The following is a 13011-nucleotide window of genomic DNA, read 5'->3' as shown; positions in this document are numbered from 1 at the left end:
TATAACTGAAAAATCCCCACTTTCACATCTTTCCTTACCTTGCAACTCCTTAATGAGCCTCAGTGCGTCAGCTAACTCTTCAGTCAGTCTCTTCACCTCTTCCTCCAGGCTTTTCTCTCTCTTCTTTAACTGCTCCAGAGATACACGCAGACCATCGTTTTCCCTAAGTGACTCCTACAGGTCAAAAGGTCATTTTACAAACTATTCCCCAAATTGTTTAATTGTACTCCATATTAATAATGACAAACTACAGGATAAAAGTACATAAAGACACATATACATAAGGGCGCCTGTATGTAATATGCTGGTTCACCACTACAGAGAGCACAAGCTGGTGCCATTAACCTGGCCAGACAGGTAACAACTGGCCATGCCTACAAAAGGAAAAATGACTGGGTTTCTCCTCAATCTCACTGGAGAAATGCAACCTCTGCTCAGGCAGGAGTCAACCTTTACCCAATAGTGCTGACTTAAAATTGTGTCCAGCATTATTGTAAGTTTGCTATTAAACATTTTTCCATATTTTATAAATACCCTTACAGCAGCAAAAAGTCAAAACATTTAACTACCAGGCAAGCAGTTGCTATGTAGCTTTTTCCCCACCAAGTTTTAACAGAGCAACAAAATGCTTCTCTGCATGCATTTGTGTAGAAATCCACGATGATGTCATACCATGAGCTTTGCCTGCAATTGAGTCTCTCTCTTTTGTGTCTCTGTCAGATCGGCCTGTGTGTTCTTCAGCTTTCCCTGCACTTCATCCAGGTCCTTCTCTACAGCCTGCTTCTGAAGAACCAGCTGTACAGAAAAAAACACCAGAATGAGATACCAATGAACAAGGAAACAAGAATGGAGAACAAAGTAGAGGTGAAGGAAATGAAGATGAAATCCAACATGCTTTGAAATCAATGTTTCTAGCAGTCCGATGTGTTAGGCCGTAATCCGGAGATTGTGTTTAGTTGCTGCATCCTCTGGTTTTCTTAAATTTATGTAGCATCACTGTTAAATTCAGGATAAAATGAATACCGCGCTTCAAAGTCGCCCAGTACAACACCTGCCAAACGGATGTAAATGGAATGGAAATTGAAGGGGCGGAGAGACTTGGGAACAGGAAATGGTGGCTTTAAGAAAAAACTATTGGCACATTTGCATTGCTGCAAAGAAAAAATACTATTTTTATCTCTTACATGGTGTTTGAGTTTTAAAAACATTTCAGCAGAGCATACAGTATGCTGAGTTATGGCATTTTTAAAATCATAATAATGGTGTGATCATAGATTTGATTTAGTGGGGAGATTATTTCATATCTGATATCAAGCTGCTGTATTTGTGGATACATTGCCTTGCAGTGCTGAGTTTAGTGTAAAACCTGACAGGGCACATATTATAATATGAAAAGTATTATCACACTATAATACAGTGTTATTACACTGTAATACTTGGGGGGAAATAAAGATTAATTTATACAGTGTTTTGTTATCATGTAATAAATCCAAGTCACAGCAAATCAACAAGTTTATGCTGACAGATGGAGAAAACATTCTAGTGTCTGTCACAAAACAAAAACTGTGTTAGAGATTATGCAAACGCCACAAATACAAACCAAACATGAGAGAATGGCATCCACCATGCATACAAATTTACACGCACACGTGTGTGCACACACAAAGACACATTAAATCATTTACTAATAATTATGCCCCGTACATGAAGCAGTCATCCTGGCTCATATCAGAATAGAAAGCTTCCATCATTTTATAATTTTTTTGAATAATAAGTTTTAAAAAATGAAAAAACACACTCACAAATACTGATTTGGGGACTATTTTCTCTAAGAGTTGACTGCAGGACGGCAAACATGTTGTAAACTACCCCACCATAAGAGAGCCACTCATGCAGTACTGTGAACAATGGCTAATTCATATTGCTTGTATGTTTAGGCTTAAAGAATTTGATTAGATTTCAATTGACACAATTTACAGGGTAAACATTTCTGATTAGCTTTCTTCAGTAAAGGATCTATCTACAAGAAAAAAATGTCTAACTGCCAAGCAAACATAGGTAGACAAACATAAACTATACACACACTGCCCGATTCCTTCGTCTGAAAGACAATATGCTGGTACGGATGTCAGTACTTAAAGACACGGCTGGTCAAACATTGTGCAAAAGCCCACACTGACTCCCAACACACCCTTAATTATTAATAACATATTGCTAGTGAGAAAGGATGGCTAGGGGTTTGGTCAAACCACACAGAGATTACAACACTGACCTTGACTTGAGTGCCTTCTGTCAGAAAGACAAGAGAAAGAGGAGAAAAAGGAGAAAGAAAAACAAGGACAGATATAGAACTGTGAGAAAGCAACAGGAAGCAAAGCATTAGCCATTAGTTCAATGACCTGTGGAAACATTCTGAAACTCCTATAGAACAAAGACAAGAGGACAGAGGCAGCAGGAAAAAGATGATGGTATGAAAGCAGGGGTGTGTAACAACTAAAAACGAACTACATCAATTTAAAGTGCTTCAAATAAAGAACATCATAAATGGCCAAATGTTTAAACAAGCATTAGTACAGGGGAGTGTATCTTTCATTGACATAGCAAAGCCTATCTTAATACACAGTAGGCACAGCAGTCTGTTACGCTAGCTCAACACTGTTCGAATCTCAGCTAAATTACCGGCTGGCCAGTCAGCTTACACAGACCCCGTGTCTGAAGGGGGGGATGGCAGAAGCCCTGCAACTGACTGGCGCCATGTCCAGGGTATTCCTGCATTGTGCCCAGTGTTTCAAACTGAAACTAGACCTGACGCAACCCAAACCAGGATTAAGTGGTTGAGGTAAATGGACAAAAACCCTAAACTATCTAATGTGTGTTAAAGTGCTACAGAACTAAAAGGAAACATTTGTTAAACCCACTCTTCTCATTCTGATAAGTGTGTGTTTCCAGCAAAAGCTTAATCAAGAAAGTAGTTTATGTCACTAAATAAGTGAAACAACTACAAACTTTGCAGATGCTTTGCTATCATCAGATCATTTTAATTCAAAATACAGTTGGCTTAGAGTCTACTTACAATCAATAAAGCAGGCTTGAAATAGCATGGGCTAATGTATGAGTAAAGGATTTTTGATCAGTGAGAATACACTGATGCAAATCAGAACTCTGATACTGAAATCTGAGTACGTTGTGATCCATGCAAATTAGCATGACTGCTCCCAGCAAACTGCCGTCTCGGTTTTTAAGCTGCCTTATAAGCCGTATAAGGTACTAAATCAAAACCAAAATGTTTTGATATTAAATACTAGTTAATGCAGTTTAGCCCATCTATTAGATGCACTGTTTAACAGTAGTAACATCTACAATACATTCTGGTTGTAGTCATGTTCATAAAAAAGAAAATATTCCAAATTCCATTATGTCGCACTTTGCTGTCCATATTCAATAAAAAAACAAAACATAAATGCTCTTAATTTTTAATCTCAGCTTTGCTATCGGCTGGCCAAAAGGATTCCTTACATGACTCTCTGTATATGATACTGATCCCTTTGTGAACCCGCCTTGTGCAGGTAAACAGAAGCAGTTGGCAACCACACGTTTAGGAGGAGGCACATGTTAGGTACAGCCCTCCTCGGGCAGGTTAGGGCTCGGCAACAGTAGAGAAGATACAACTGGGAAATTGGATACTAGTTTTAAAGTTAAGGCAAAATGCATAAAGAGAATTATAAAAATAAAAAAAACCAATGTGTTCCTGGTTTGGATGAATTAAAAAGACTAATTTATTAAAAATAAGGGCTGTAACAGGCACTCACCTACACTTTTTTCTACAAAAGAAAAAAAAACAGGAGTAAAAAGCACAATGCAAGCCAGTCTTACTAAGATGTGTTTGAATAATAGTGAATAAATAAATGTACATTTTTAAAAGGAATACTGCCTGACACATACTTATTTAAATCAGTGCCAATACAATATTCTAAATCTAAACAAAATCAAACATCCCTCCTACCACTTCACATACGGCAGCAGTGAGTTCTGTTAAGGATAAAGGAGTATAATTGTTGCTTTTTCATTTTCAGACTATAGCCGAGCATATAAACATGAAGCACAGCGTGTGCATGTAATACCTTGTCATACTGTGTCTGTAGTGCATTGTGTAGTGTCCGGGCTTGCTGGATTTCCTGGTTAAGTTTGTTAGTCTCCTGTTGGTGCTGCCTCTCCATAGACTGGCGTTCTTTCTGCAGCTCCAACAGCTCCTGTACAAAATTACATTTTCAAGTTTAATCTTCAGATCATCCATTTATCCAACAATGTATTTTCTGTGGATCTCTGCGAACAAATTGTGGCAAGGCATTGATCAGGACAAGGACATTAAACAATATTTGAAGCTCTGAGTGTAGGTGTAGACTAAGTGTAGTGTACTGTAAGATGTAGACTGATTTTACTTTCCTGTCTGAAAACATTGTTACCACTGAAGTAGTTTGTTAAATTTATTCACCCCTTCAACATTGCTTTGGCACCAACCACTATTCTTATTTATCATTTCATAGATTTTGTAGTTTATAAATGTATTTAATATACATAATTTTACTTTAACTAAGCATTACGGACTTGCTCCAAACAACATATCATTGTACATGTACAGTAACAATAAAGATATCTTATCTGATTATTTTGAACCGCACACACTATAAATGTAGCCCATCAGTTGCTCTGTAAACATTTTACACCCCTGCATCCACCCCCACCCCTGTACCTCATTTACGAATAGAAAAAAAACTCATAGAACCCTCACTGACCACTGCAATGACACAATAGCGTGTGTTGTTCCGGTATGAGTGTGTTTATACGTACTGGCCAATTTATACAGAAATCTACCATGTTAGCATTTGTACAGTAGATCACATAGCCTGTGCTCAGTCTGTGTCAGGTACACATAATAATACTGGGCTTCCTTGAAATCAAGTAGTCACTTGGACAATCTGTCTGGGGACCTGTAATTCGATCTCCTCATCTATATATATATTTTTTTTCCCTTTTTCTCCCCCTTTAGCGCATCCAGTTGTTCAATTTGCATCGTTGACTTCCTCTCTGTCTATGCCGAACCCTGCCCTGACCGAGGAGATCAAAGCTAACCCATATCCCTTCCAAAACATGGGCAGCAGCCGGATGCATTTTTGCCACCCGCACATTGATGAGTTTGGCGCCACCTAGCGTTGCATGAGGAGAGACACACCCTAAGGGCACTCTTCCTCAGCTCTGTGCTGGCGCCTCTAATCAGCCGGCAGAGGTCGTAATCGCATTCTGACAGAGAGAGACCCACATCCGGTTCTTTGTCCCACCCCCCAACTGAGCAACCGGCCAATCGTTGCTCATACAGCCACTCGGCCTCGAACCGGGGAGGCAGAGCTGGATTCGATACGAGGTACTCAGAATACAGCTCTGGTTGCAGCGTGTCTTTTTACCGCTGCGCCACCTGAGCGGCATATCTATTTTTCTTTAGCAATATTTATTTATTCATTTATCAATAACTGCTTTATTCTAATATGTCAACACTGGGAACTGTAAAAGAAAAAAACCCTAAAAGTAGGGCCAATTTATTTTATGGCAAACTTAATTTTGTTATTTACTCAGTCACTCAGGAGATAATGTAGTAATGAAACTGGGACCTTGACTAAGTTGCTTCTCTCATTAAAATAAACATTGCGCAACATTGTAACAATAAGTTCAGTTAATGTGAGGCTTAAAATCTCCAGTATGTTTCAATTCTGAACTACAGCCTTTGGATTAAATGTACTTACAGGTACTTGTTTGCAGTGGGTGTGTATATGAGAGTGAGCATTACAAAAAAGGAATTTGTGGAGCAGTTATGAAGAAATAAGTAAAGTTTATTTTTTGAAAAACAAAGACGTGGTCAAGTGAGTGCTAGATCGCACTTTTTTTTAATAACCGTGGGGGTAGAAATGACAATTCAAGAAAATAATGCAAAACCTTGCACAAACAGCTTAATTACTCACTCTCTGGTGCTCCCTTTCCATTTCTTTGCGGCGTTGCTCAGCATTGCAGCGACTGGTCTCAGCATTCTGCCTCTGGCACTTGAGCTCCTCCTGTAACTTCTTAACACGCTGTTCAGCTGCCTGAGCCTTAAAATATAAACACACACATTTATTATCTACAGTAAATTTTTAACTACTGTATAAATATTTAGGTGAACATGAGAAGTGTCAAATAGGCTACAGTACAGTCAGGGCGGGTTATAAAAAGAATTCAAACATTTCATGTTAATGTATCTTACTGATGCCATAGGAACCTCTCATCAACAATTCAATAAACAAGCTTTACAAAATAAATCAAATTAAATACACCCGGGCAGGTTCAAGAGAACTAAAATAAAAACTGATTTCTATGATGTAAGGTACATAACAAACACAATGGTACATAAACTCTTCCCTAGATGAAGTTTTTTTAATATGCTCTAGCCTATTGCAACAGACAGTGCAACAGTGTTTGTTACTGTCCCAACATATGAAATGAGGCCAAAATCTTTTATATGCTTTTGAACTTAAGAAATTCTAATTCTTTGTGTTCTTGGTGTATTTCTAACAAGCAGCCAAAGAGAGTGAAGTCACGCATGTACAACCTACTGATGAGCATCTAAATACAGCATCAGTTAGACTTTTCACCAAACCAATTCTGTACCCAGCTGAGCACATTCATTCTCAGTGTGCAGCTGTGCGTGCAGGTGCTCACCCTGTCCCCCTCCTGTGTGATGCGCGTTTGTGCGCGGGCCAACTCGTCCCTGGAGCGCGTCAGATTCTGCTCGTTCGTGTTGACGTCTTTCTGAGCCTTAACAAGACGAGACTCTGTTTCTCTATGGCACTCCTTTTCCAGCTGCAGTTCCTGCTGCAAACCGGAGACACGCACACGCAGCCCTGAGAGGAAAAATGTTTACATTATTAACGATCAATAACATTTACAATAATCATTAGTATATAATATGTTCATTAGTCATTTTAATTGTTTATTATTGGACATCCATAAGTTTGACAAACATAAGTTTTATTCCTGTGCTTTACTGTAAACCTCCAACCAAACATTTTTAAACACAGTATTTGTTAGTAGAAAAGGACAATGGAGAATTACTTCAGCATGGACTACACACCCATTTTACAAAGAATGCCATTCATACCCGCCATTCATAAATCTAGATATTTATTATGGTTAATACTCCATAAACATCCACCAAATTCCTTTGCCGATCAATGGAAAAAAAAATCTCTCATTCATTACAACAAGGAGCAGATGTAAAATATGCTACATCCTACATAACAATAACTAAGGTAGACAAATGATTTACAATAGAAAACCACTACATATAAATTCTTTCAAGCAACTAATAAAAGCTTTTATTATTGAGCATCCGTAGGATTAGCTAACTAGTGGCCTAGAGCCGTTTAGCTTACCACACCTAGTATAGTTCATTTAGTACATGCAGTACCATTAAATCGTTTAGAATCCTTTACGTAATTCGATGCCCGTTATTTTATTTAAAGAAAGAGAATCCAAATGGTACAACGGACATCAACTACACAAACAAAAAAAACTCTTTTATTATCACTTCTACAAACAATTATGCTCAGATGACATATGTTTCATTGAATTGACTGTAAACCTAATATAAGGCACTTTTTTGAAGTCTATCTGTTCTTGTTGGAATCATACATTCCAGTTAGACTTTTGGCACATGCCACTAGTTTCCAAAATGCCTTGGATTATCTACATGTTGACGTGCACTGCACATTAAGCAGAATAGTGCACCACTATATCTGTACTAACCGAACCTTTCGGCAGGATCGCTATCACCACACAAACGTTTTACTTTAAATTTAATATGTGCAATTTCATGTTTTTATGCCACTTTAAACATTTCCTTTTTGGAAATATTGGGATCGTCAGTGTTATAATTGTAGTGATGCAGGTCATTAAAACACATCAAAATTATGAGCAGTGATTATAAACTGTTAGGAAGCAGTGTAGTTCCAAGTCTACACTGTATTTCTAATAATTCACTGTTAAAATTAGTTGCTTTGGTATGTATTTAGGTATCCAGTTCATGTTTTTGCCGATTTTCTGTTCGGACTTTACGACAAGTCTCTTTCTCTGATTGCACTCACCATCAACCTCCTTCCTTAGAGCCTCCTCAACTCTATCATCTCGCAACCCAGCGTCAGTGGCAACGGCATTATTAATAGGGAGGGAGCCAGGGGTTGAGGATGATGTTGGTCTTCCTTTGAGAGTGGACCTTGTGTCATCCCGTTCCCATGGAAACACAGCGGAGGGCGTATGGGAGTCTGACTGGTGGACTCTGCGCCTTGGGGGTGGAGTTGTGTGTGGTTGCTGTGGGAACGGTGATGAAACTGCACCCACTGAGGCTTTAGGGCTGTCTCCAAACTGAAGCTGCTGCTACAAAGAGACAGAACAATAGGTTAGGGTCATAAATGATGCTTTAAAATATGATCTGATTAACCTGACAGTACTTGTTCGAAATAGTCAACAAAAGAAAAGAGGCTAGGCTTTAAAGCAACAGGTCCATCCAGGTCAGAATGGGAACTACAAAAAAGCATTTTATGATGCACAGTTTGTGTTTCGGGGACTCACACGGGCAGTGTATGCTTGGCTGTCACCCTCTCCACCGAGACCAGTCTTACCTGTACATAAAGAAATGACATCATATTAAACACATGCAAAGTATTAAAAGCACGAAAAACTGTTAATTGAAAATACAATCTTATTTAATGATCAATTATTGATTAATTATAGTACTGACATTACACCAAAGGTCAGGATTTATCCTCTAAGCAAGAGCAAGTCAACTTGTTTCTCAAAAGAACAATAATTAGTATCAGTATCAGGGCATAACCAATACTGTCGTTATTTATTTTGAGCAAAACATGGTATGCTGTTTGGTACTGTTTTTTTTTTTTTTATCTTTAGGGACCCATTTTGGTCTGTAGAGGAAGAAAGATGTGTACATATATAGAAAAGCTGTTGATTCCTCTATATTCATCTATTGTTGTCAATGTTTTTATAAGCTGCGTTTTATACACAATTTACTTGACTGACGGCTGACTATACCTTCCTGTCCAAAAAGTAATAAGAGACACAAAGCAAAAGCAAAATAACAAAGAAGTAAAATAAAAAGCCAGAGAAGAGAATACCACTTTGCTCCCAGGGTGAGTTCATGGTCCAGCTGGGAGTGGAAAACAACATGGTGTCTCCTGAGACATTCTCTTTTTGCAGCTTTTCCAGCATTGCCTCAAGCCTGGTAGATAGAGCGGAATAGAGAAAGCAAACAAACTAGTTAGCACCTTCATCTTAGCAAAAGGTTGCCTTCACACCTCAACTTTGATAAACTCGACTTCCTGTCATTCCAGCGTTACAAGTAATGATGGTAAAGATCCACAACTCAGTTAACTTTTGATGCAGTTTCGTGTGTTTACATGCACATTAATGATCCAATAACAATTAGGTTTAGACATCATCTGATTATTTAAGGTGCCATGCGAGTGTCATACTCTGATAGCATAAATCAGAGTAAGGCCTTTATTTGGATTTAACCAAGTTAATCAAACTATTTAGCATTTGTGTGGATATTTGCATCTGCACTTTTAATTTTACATCACATCAAGAAAAGTCCACAATATAAAAACAAATAATACATAAACAGCATTGAACAGAGTGTCAAATTAGTACAGTTTAGCATGTAGTATGTGATTTGGGATGCTGCCTCAGGTCTGCAATCAAAATAAGAACATGTTATGTGATACTAGTCACTCTAAGACTAAGAAAGAAAGAAATATTTACCAAAATGACGCAAGCTGAAATAAACGAATGTTTATTTCGCATGAACCTGCAAAGCACTTAAAAATGGCTTTTTGGTATTTACATTTTTTTTATTATTCTATTATTTAATCCACTGTTTTAGGTATAAAAGTAAAAATGCTTTTTTGAACAACCTTTAACAAGCTACATAAAGTTTGATGCCTAAATCTCGAGCTCTGGATTTCTAATCCCATTTGGTTCCTTCAACCTGGCTGGGCACTCAAACAGGCTCAACTGGCCCATGCCTAAGGGAAGGGAAGGTCAATTGCAACCTCTACTGCCTGGTGGGGTATTTGGGAGTTCATAACTGGCTCTCTTCTCTGTGTGTGGCTGCACCACTGGCAGGTAAAAAAAAACATCTGGCAACTGCATGCATGCCGAAGTAAGTTCTTTTTCTTTCAGTTGCTTTACTATGAAGGGGTCACCAAAGCAGATGGTTTTGGTCCACATAACTGATATTGCACAGTTTTTATGCCAGATGCCCTCCCTTACAAAACCCTTGCTATTTTATCTGGGCTTAGAACTGGCACAGAGAGCACACTGAAGAGTGCATCTTCCCATGGTTAGGTTGATTGGGCAACCCAACCACCCATCAAAAAAGCCAATGAAGTCTGTGCAGATGTCTTACTGGTCGATAACACCGCTGAGATTAAATCCCCAAATTTGCACCCAGTCACAGATGATTGTGTGTGTGTGTGTGTGTGTGTATAAGTAAGCTCTGTTCCATCATTTGTCTCACCGTTTAACTTCCAATGTAAGGTTCTGCGACTGAGTTTTTTGTGCGTCCAGTTGGCCCTCTAGACTGCAAACCTGAGCCACTTTGGCCTGCAGTTCCTGTGCCAGGCGTTCTCGGGCCCGTGCCTCCACCTGTACTTGCTCTTGCATGCCCACCAGCTCCCGCTTAACCGCTGCCAGCTCCACGTGCACCTCTTCATACTGAGATGGAGCAAAAAGAGCAAAGATTTTATAAACGCATCTGCCCAATGCAGAAAGTAAATAAATAATATAAATAAACAAAATGAATGCAGTAGATCCAAACCCACTCTCTAACCTTCAACCAAACCCAGATAATTAAACGGTGGTTTATTGGTCCGGTATAATCTGCTGGTCTAACAGTAGAAGTCTATGTCCATCACATACATTCACTTAAATGCATATGTTTAAAAAACTAATTTGAATAGAATCAATTTAAGCCGTGAGTAGGATGTCTTAATATTTGGACACTGAAAGGTTGTTATGTAACCCTCTACAATACAGTCTACAATCACCACGGTCCATTAGCATTAGTAACGTAAACTTTGCTCTTGTATCAGCACATTCTTTTAACACACCTACCTAGTTCAATTATTTACATTCTGGGTTAAAATTCATTCTATTTCAGGAGTACGGGGGCAAGCCGAAGCCTAGTGGTTAAGGTACTGGACTAGTAATCAGAAAATCGGTTCAAGCCCCACCACTGCCAGGTTGCTGCTGTTGGGCCCTTGAGCAAGGCCCTTAACCCTAAATTGCTCAAACTGTATACTGTAAGTCGCTTTGGATAAAGGCGTCTGCTAAATGCCAAAAATGTAAATGAAAATGAGTAAAAACACACTGTAATCACCAATCAGCTGTAAATTAAACATGATCCAAAAAGCTCTTTAGCCAATAAATACTAATAAAAAAATCTTTTAAAACCCAGTCAGGGCTGTTAAATATATAATTAAGTATATATGTGCTTACACCTTTGTACTCACATCTTCATTGCTTTTGGTAAGGTTTGACATTTGCTCATACACTGACCTTTTGTTTTTGTTTATTTAGTGCTGCTTCAGAATTGTCCAGCTGAAGCTGTCTTTGCTGTCTCTCTCGGTTCAGCTTGTCATTGAGGGACTGAATCTCCTGGACCTTCTGTAGGACTCTACCAGAGAGACCTGCGGTCCAGTTGTCTGTAGCCCAGCTCATTGTAACACGTACACTAACACACAAAGCAGGACCAGAACTGTGTTATAGAGTTCCACTGGGGTGTTCACCATTCACCGTCATTTTCAGTCCTATGGACAAAAGAATAAAGCACATGTAAGAAAATATATACAACCTAGTAAGAGCAACTTAACATATCCAGTGGCCAGTGATAGCTCAGTGGTTAAGGTACTGGACTAGTAAACAGAAGGTTGCCGGTTCAAGACCCGCCACCACCAAGCTGCCACTGTTGGGTCCCTGAGCAAGGCCCTTAACCCTCAATTGCTCATTGTGTGTAAGTCGCTTTGGATAAAAGCGTCTGCTAAATGCTGAAAATGTAAATGTAAATAATGACAAAACGTGGACCCCATTAGTTTAGGGCCAGCTGTAGCCTAGTGGTTAAGGTACTGGACCGGTGATCAGAGAGTCGCTGGTTCAAGCCCCACCACTGCCAGGTTGCTGCTGTTGGGCCCTTGAGCAAGGCCCTTAACCCTCAATTGCTCAAACTGTATAATGTAACTGTAATGTAAGTCGCTTTGGATAAAGGTGTCTGCTAAATGCTGAAAATGTAAATGTAAATATCCTAAACATCTCCTAAATTATTTATAGCATTTATTATAAAGGGAACTAAACCATAACATTTTACTAATCTGGTCAACAAAAGTTGTTTAAATACAGAAGTGTCTACAGAAGATGATGCACTACCGTGTATGAATCATGGTATATTAGTAAGATTTTATTCATACAAGACTTCACATGATCTAAAAAAAACAAGAGCAATCTTTTCTACATATTTTGGCTACACTGATTTCTAGGCTTAATAAATGCATTTGGAATAAGGCTCAGTTCTGCCTCCAGGAAATAACTCTGTCCCTACTTGCTCCTGAATAGAAACATCAACCATAGAGAGTGGATCGACTGCTGGCAGTGCAGAATTCAGCTGGTTTATCTGCATGTCTGAGACTGTTTGTATTTTCTTTTTCGCGTAGTTATTATGGAAACACACTCAAGGGAACTTAAGGCTGTAAAGACAAAACTTCAGTACAGACAAAATAAAATAAAACTACTCAAGTCACTTGCACTACAAAAGAGTGGATCAAATGTTTTCATAATGTTATGCAAGCTGTTATTGAGTGTGGATGGCTGGTTAGTTTCCATTAATCTATGGAAAGGTGCTACCAAAACAGGGGAATGTGG

General features: G+C 38.8%; 1 protein-coding gene across 2 annotated transcripts in view; it reads right to left on the bottom strand.

Moving 5' to 3' along the window:
- si:dkeyp-115e12.6 (centromere protein F) overlaps window positions 1–13011 on the bottom strand; it is a 29661-nt gene that overhangs the window by 15339 nt on the left and 1311 nt on the right. The window contains exons 2-11 of one of the 2 annotated variants that reach the window (XM_063000396.1): window positions 11656–11906; window positions 10616–10812; window positions 9213–9316; window positions 8653–8702; window positions 8169–8457; window positions 6745–6926; window positions 6012–6137; window positions 4122–4250; window positions 673–795; window positions 39–174 (exon numbers count right to left, since the gene is read on the bottom strand). In XM_063000396.1, coding sequence (XP_062856466.1) covers window positions 39–174; window positions 673–795; window positions 4122–4250; window positions 6012–6137; window positions 6745–6926; window positions 8169–8457; window positions 8653–8702; window positions 9213–9316; window positions 10616–10812; window positions 11656–11817 — 1498 coding nt within the window. In that variant the 5' untranslated portion in view covers window positions 11818–11906. The remainder of the gene's footprint in view (window positions 1–38; window positions 175–672; window positions 796–4121; window positions 4251–6011; window positions 6138–6744; window positions 6927–8168; window positions 8458–8652; window positions 8703–9212; window positions 9317–10615; window positions 10813–11655; window positions 11907–13011) is intronic. The other variant, XM_063000397.1, reaches the window with a different exon arrangement.

Source organism: Trichomycterus rosablanca, chromosome 8 (genome assembly GCF_030014385.1).
Source record: "Trichomycterus rosablanca isolate fTriRos1 chromosome 8, fTriRos1.hap1, whole genome shotgun sequence".
Classification (NCBI taxonomy): Eukaryota; Metazoa; Chordata; class Actinopteri; order Siluriformes; family Trichomycteridae; genus Trichomycterus; species Trichomycterus rosablanca.
Note: the sequence above shows the minus strand (reverse complement) of the source record. Positions and strands in the feature narration are given on the sequence as shown.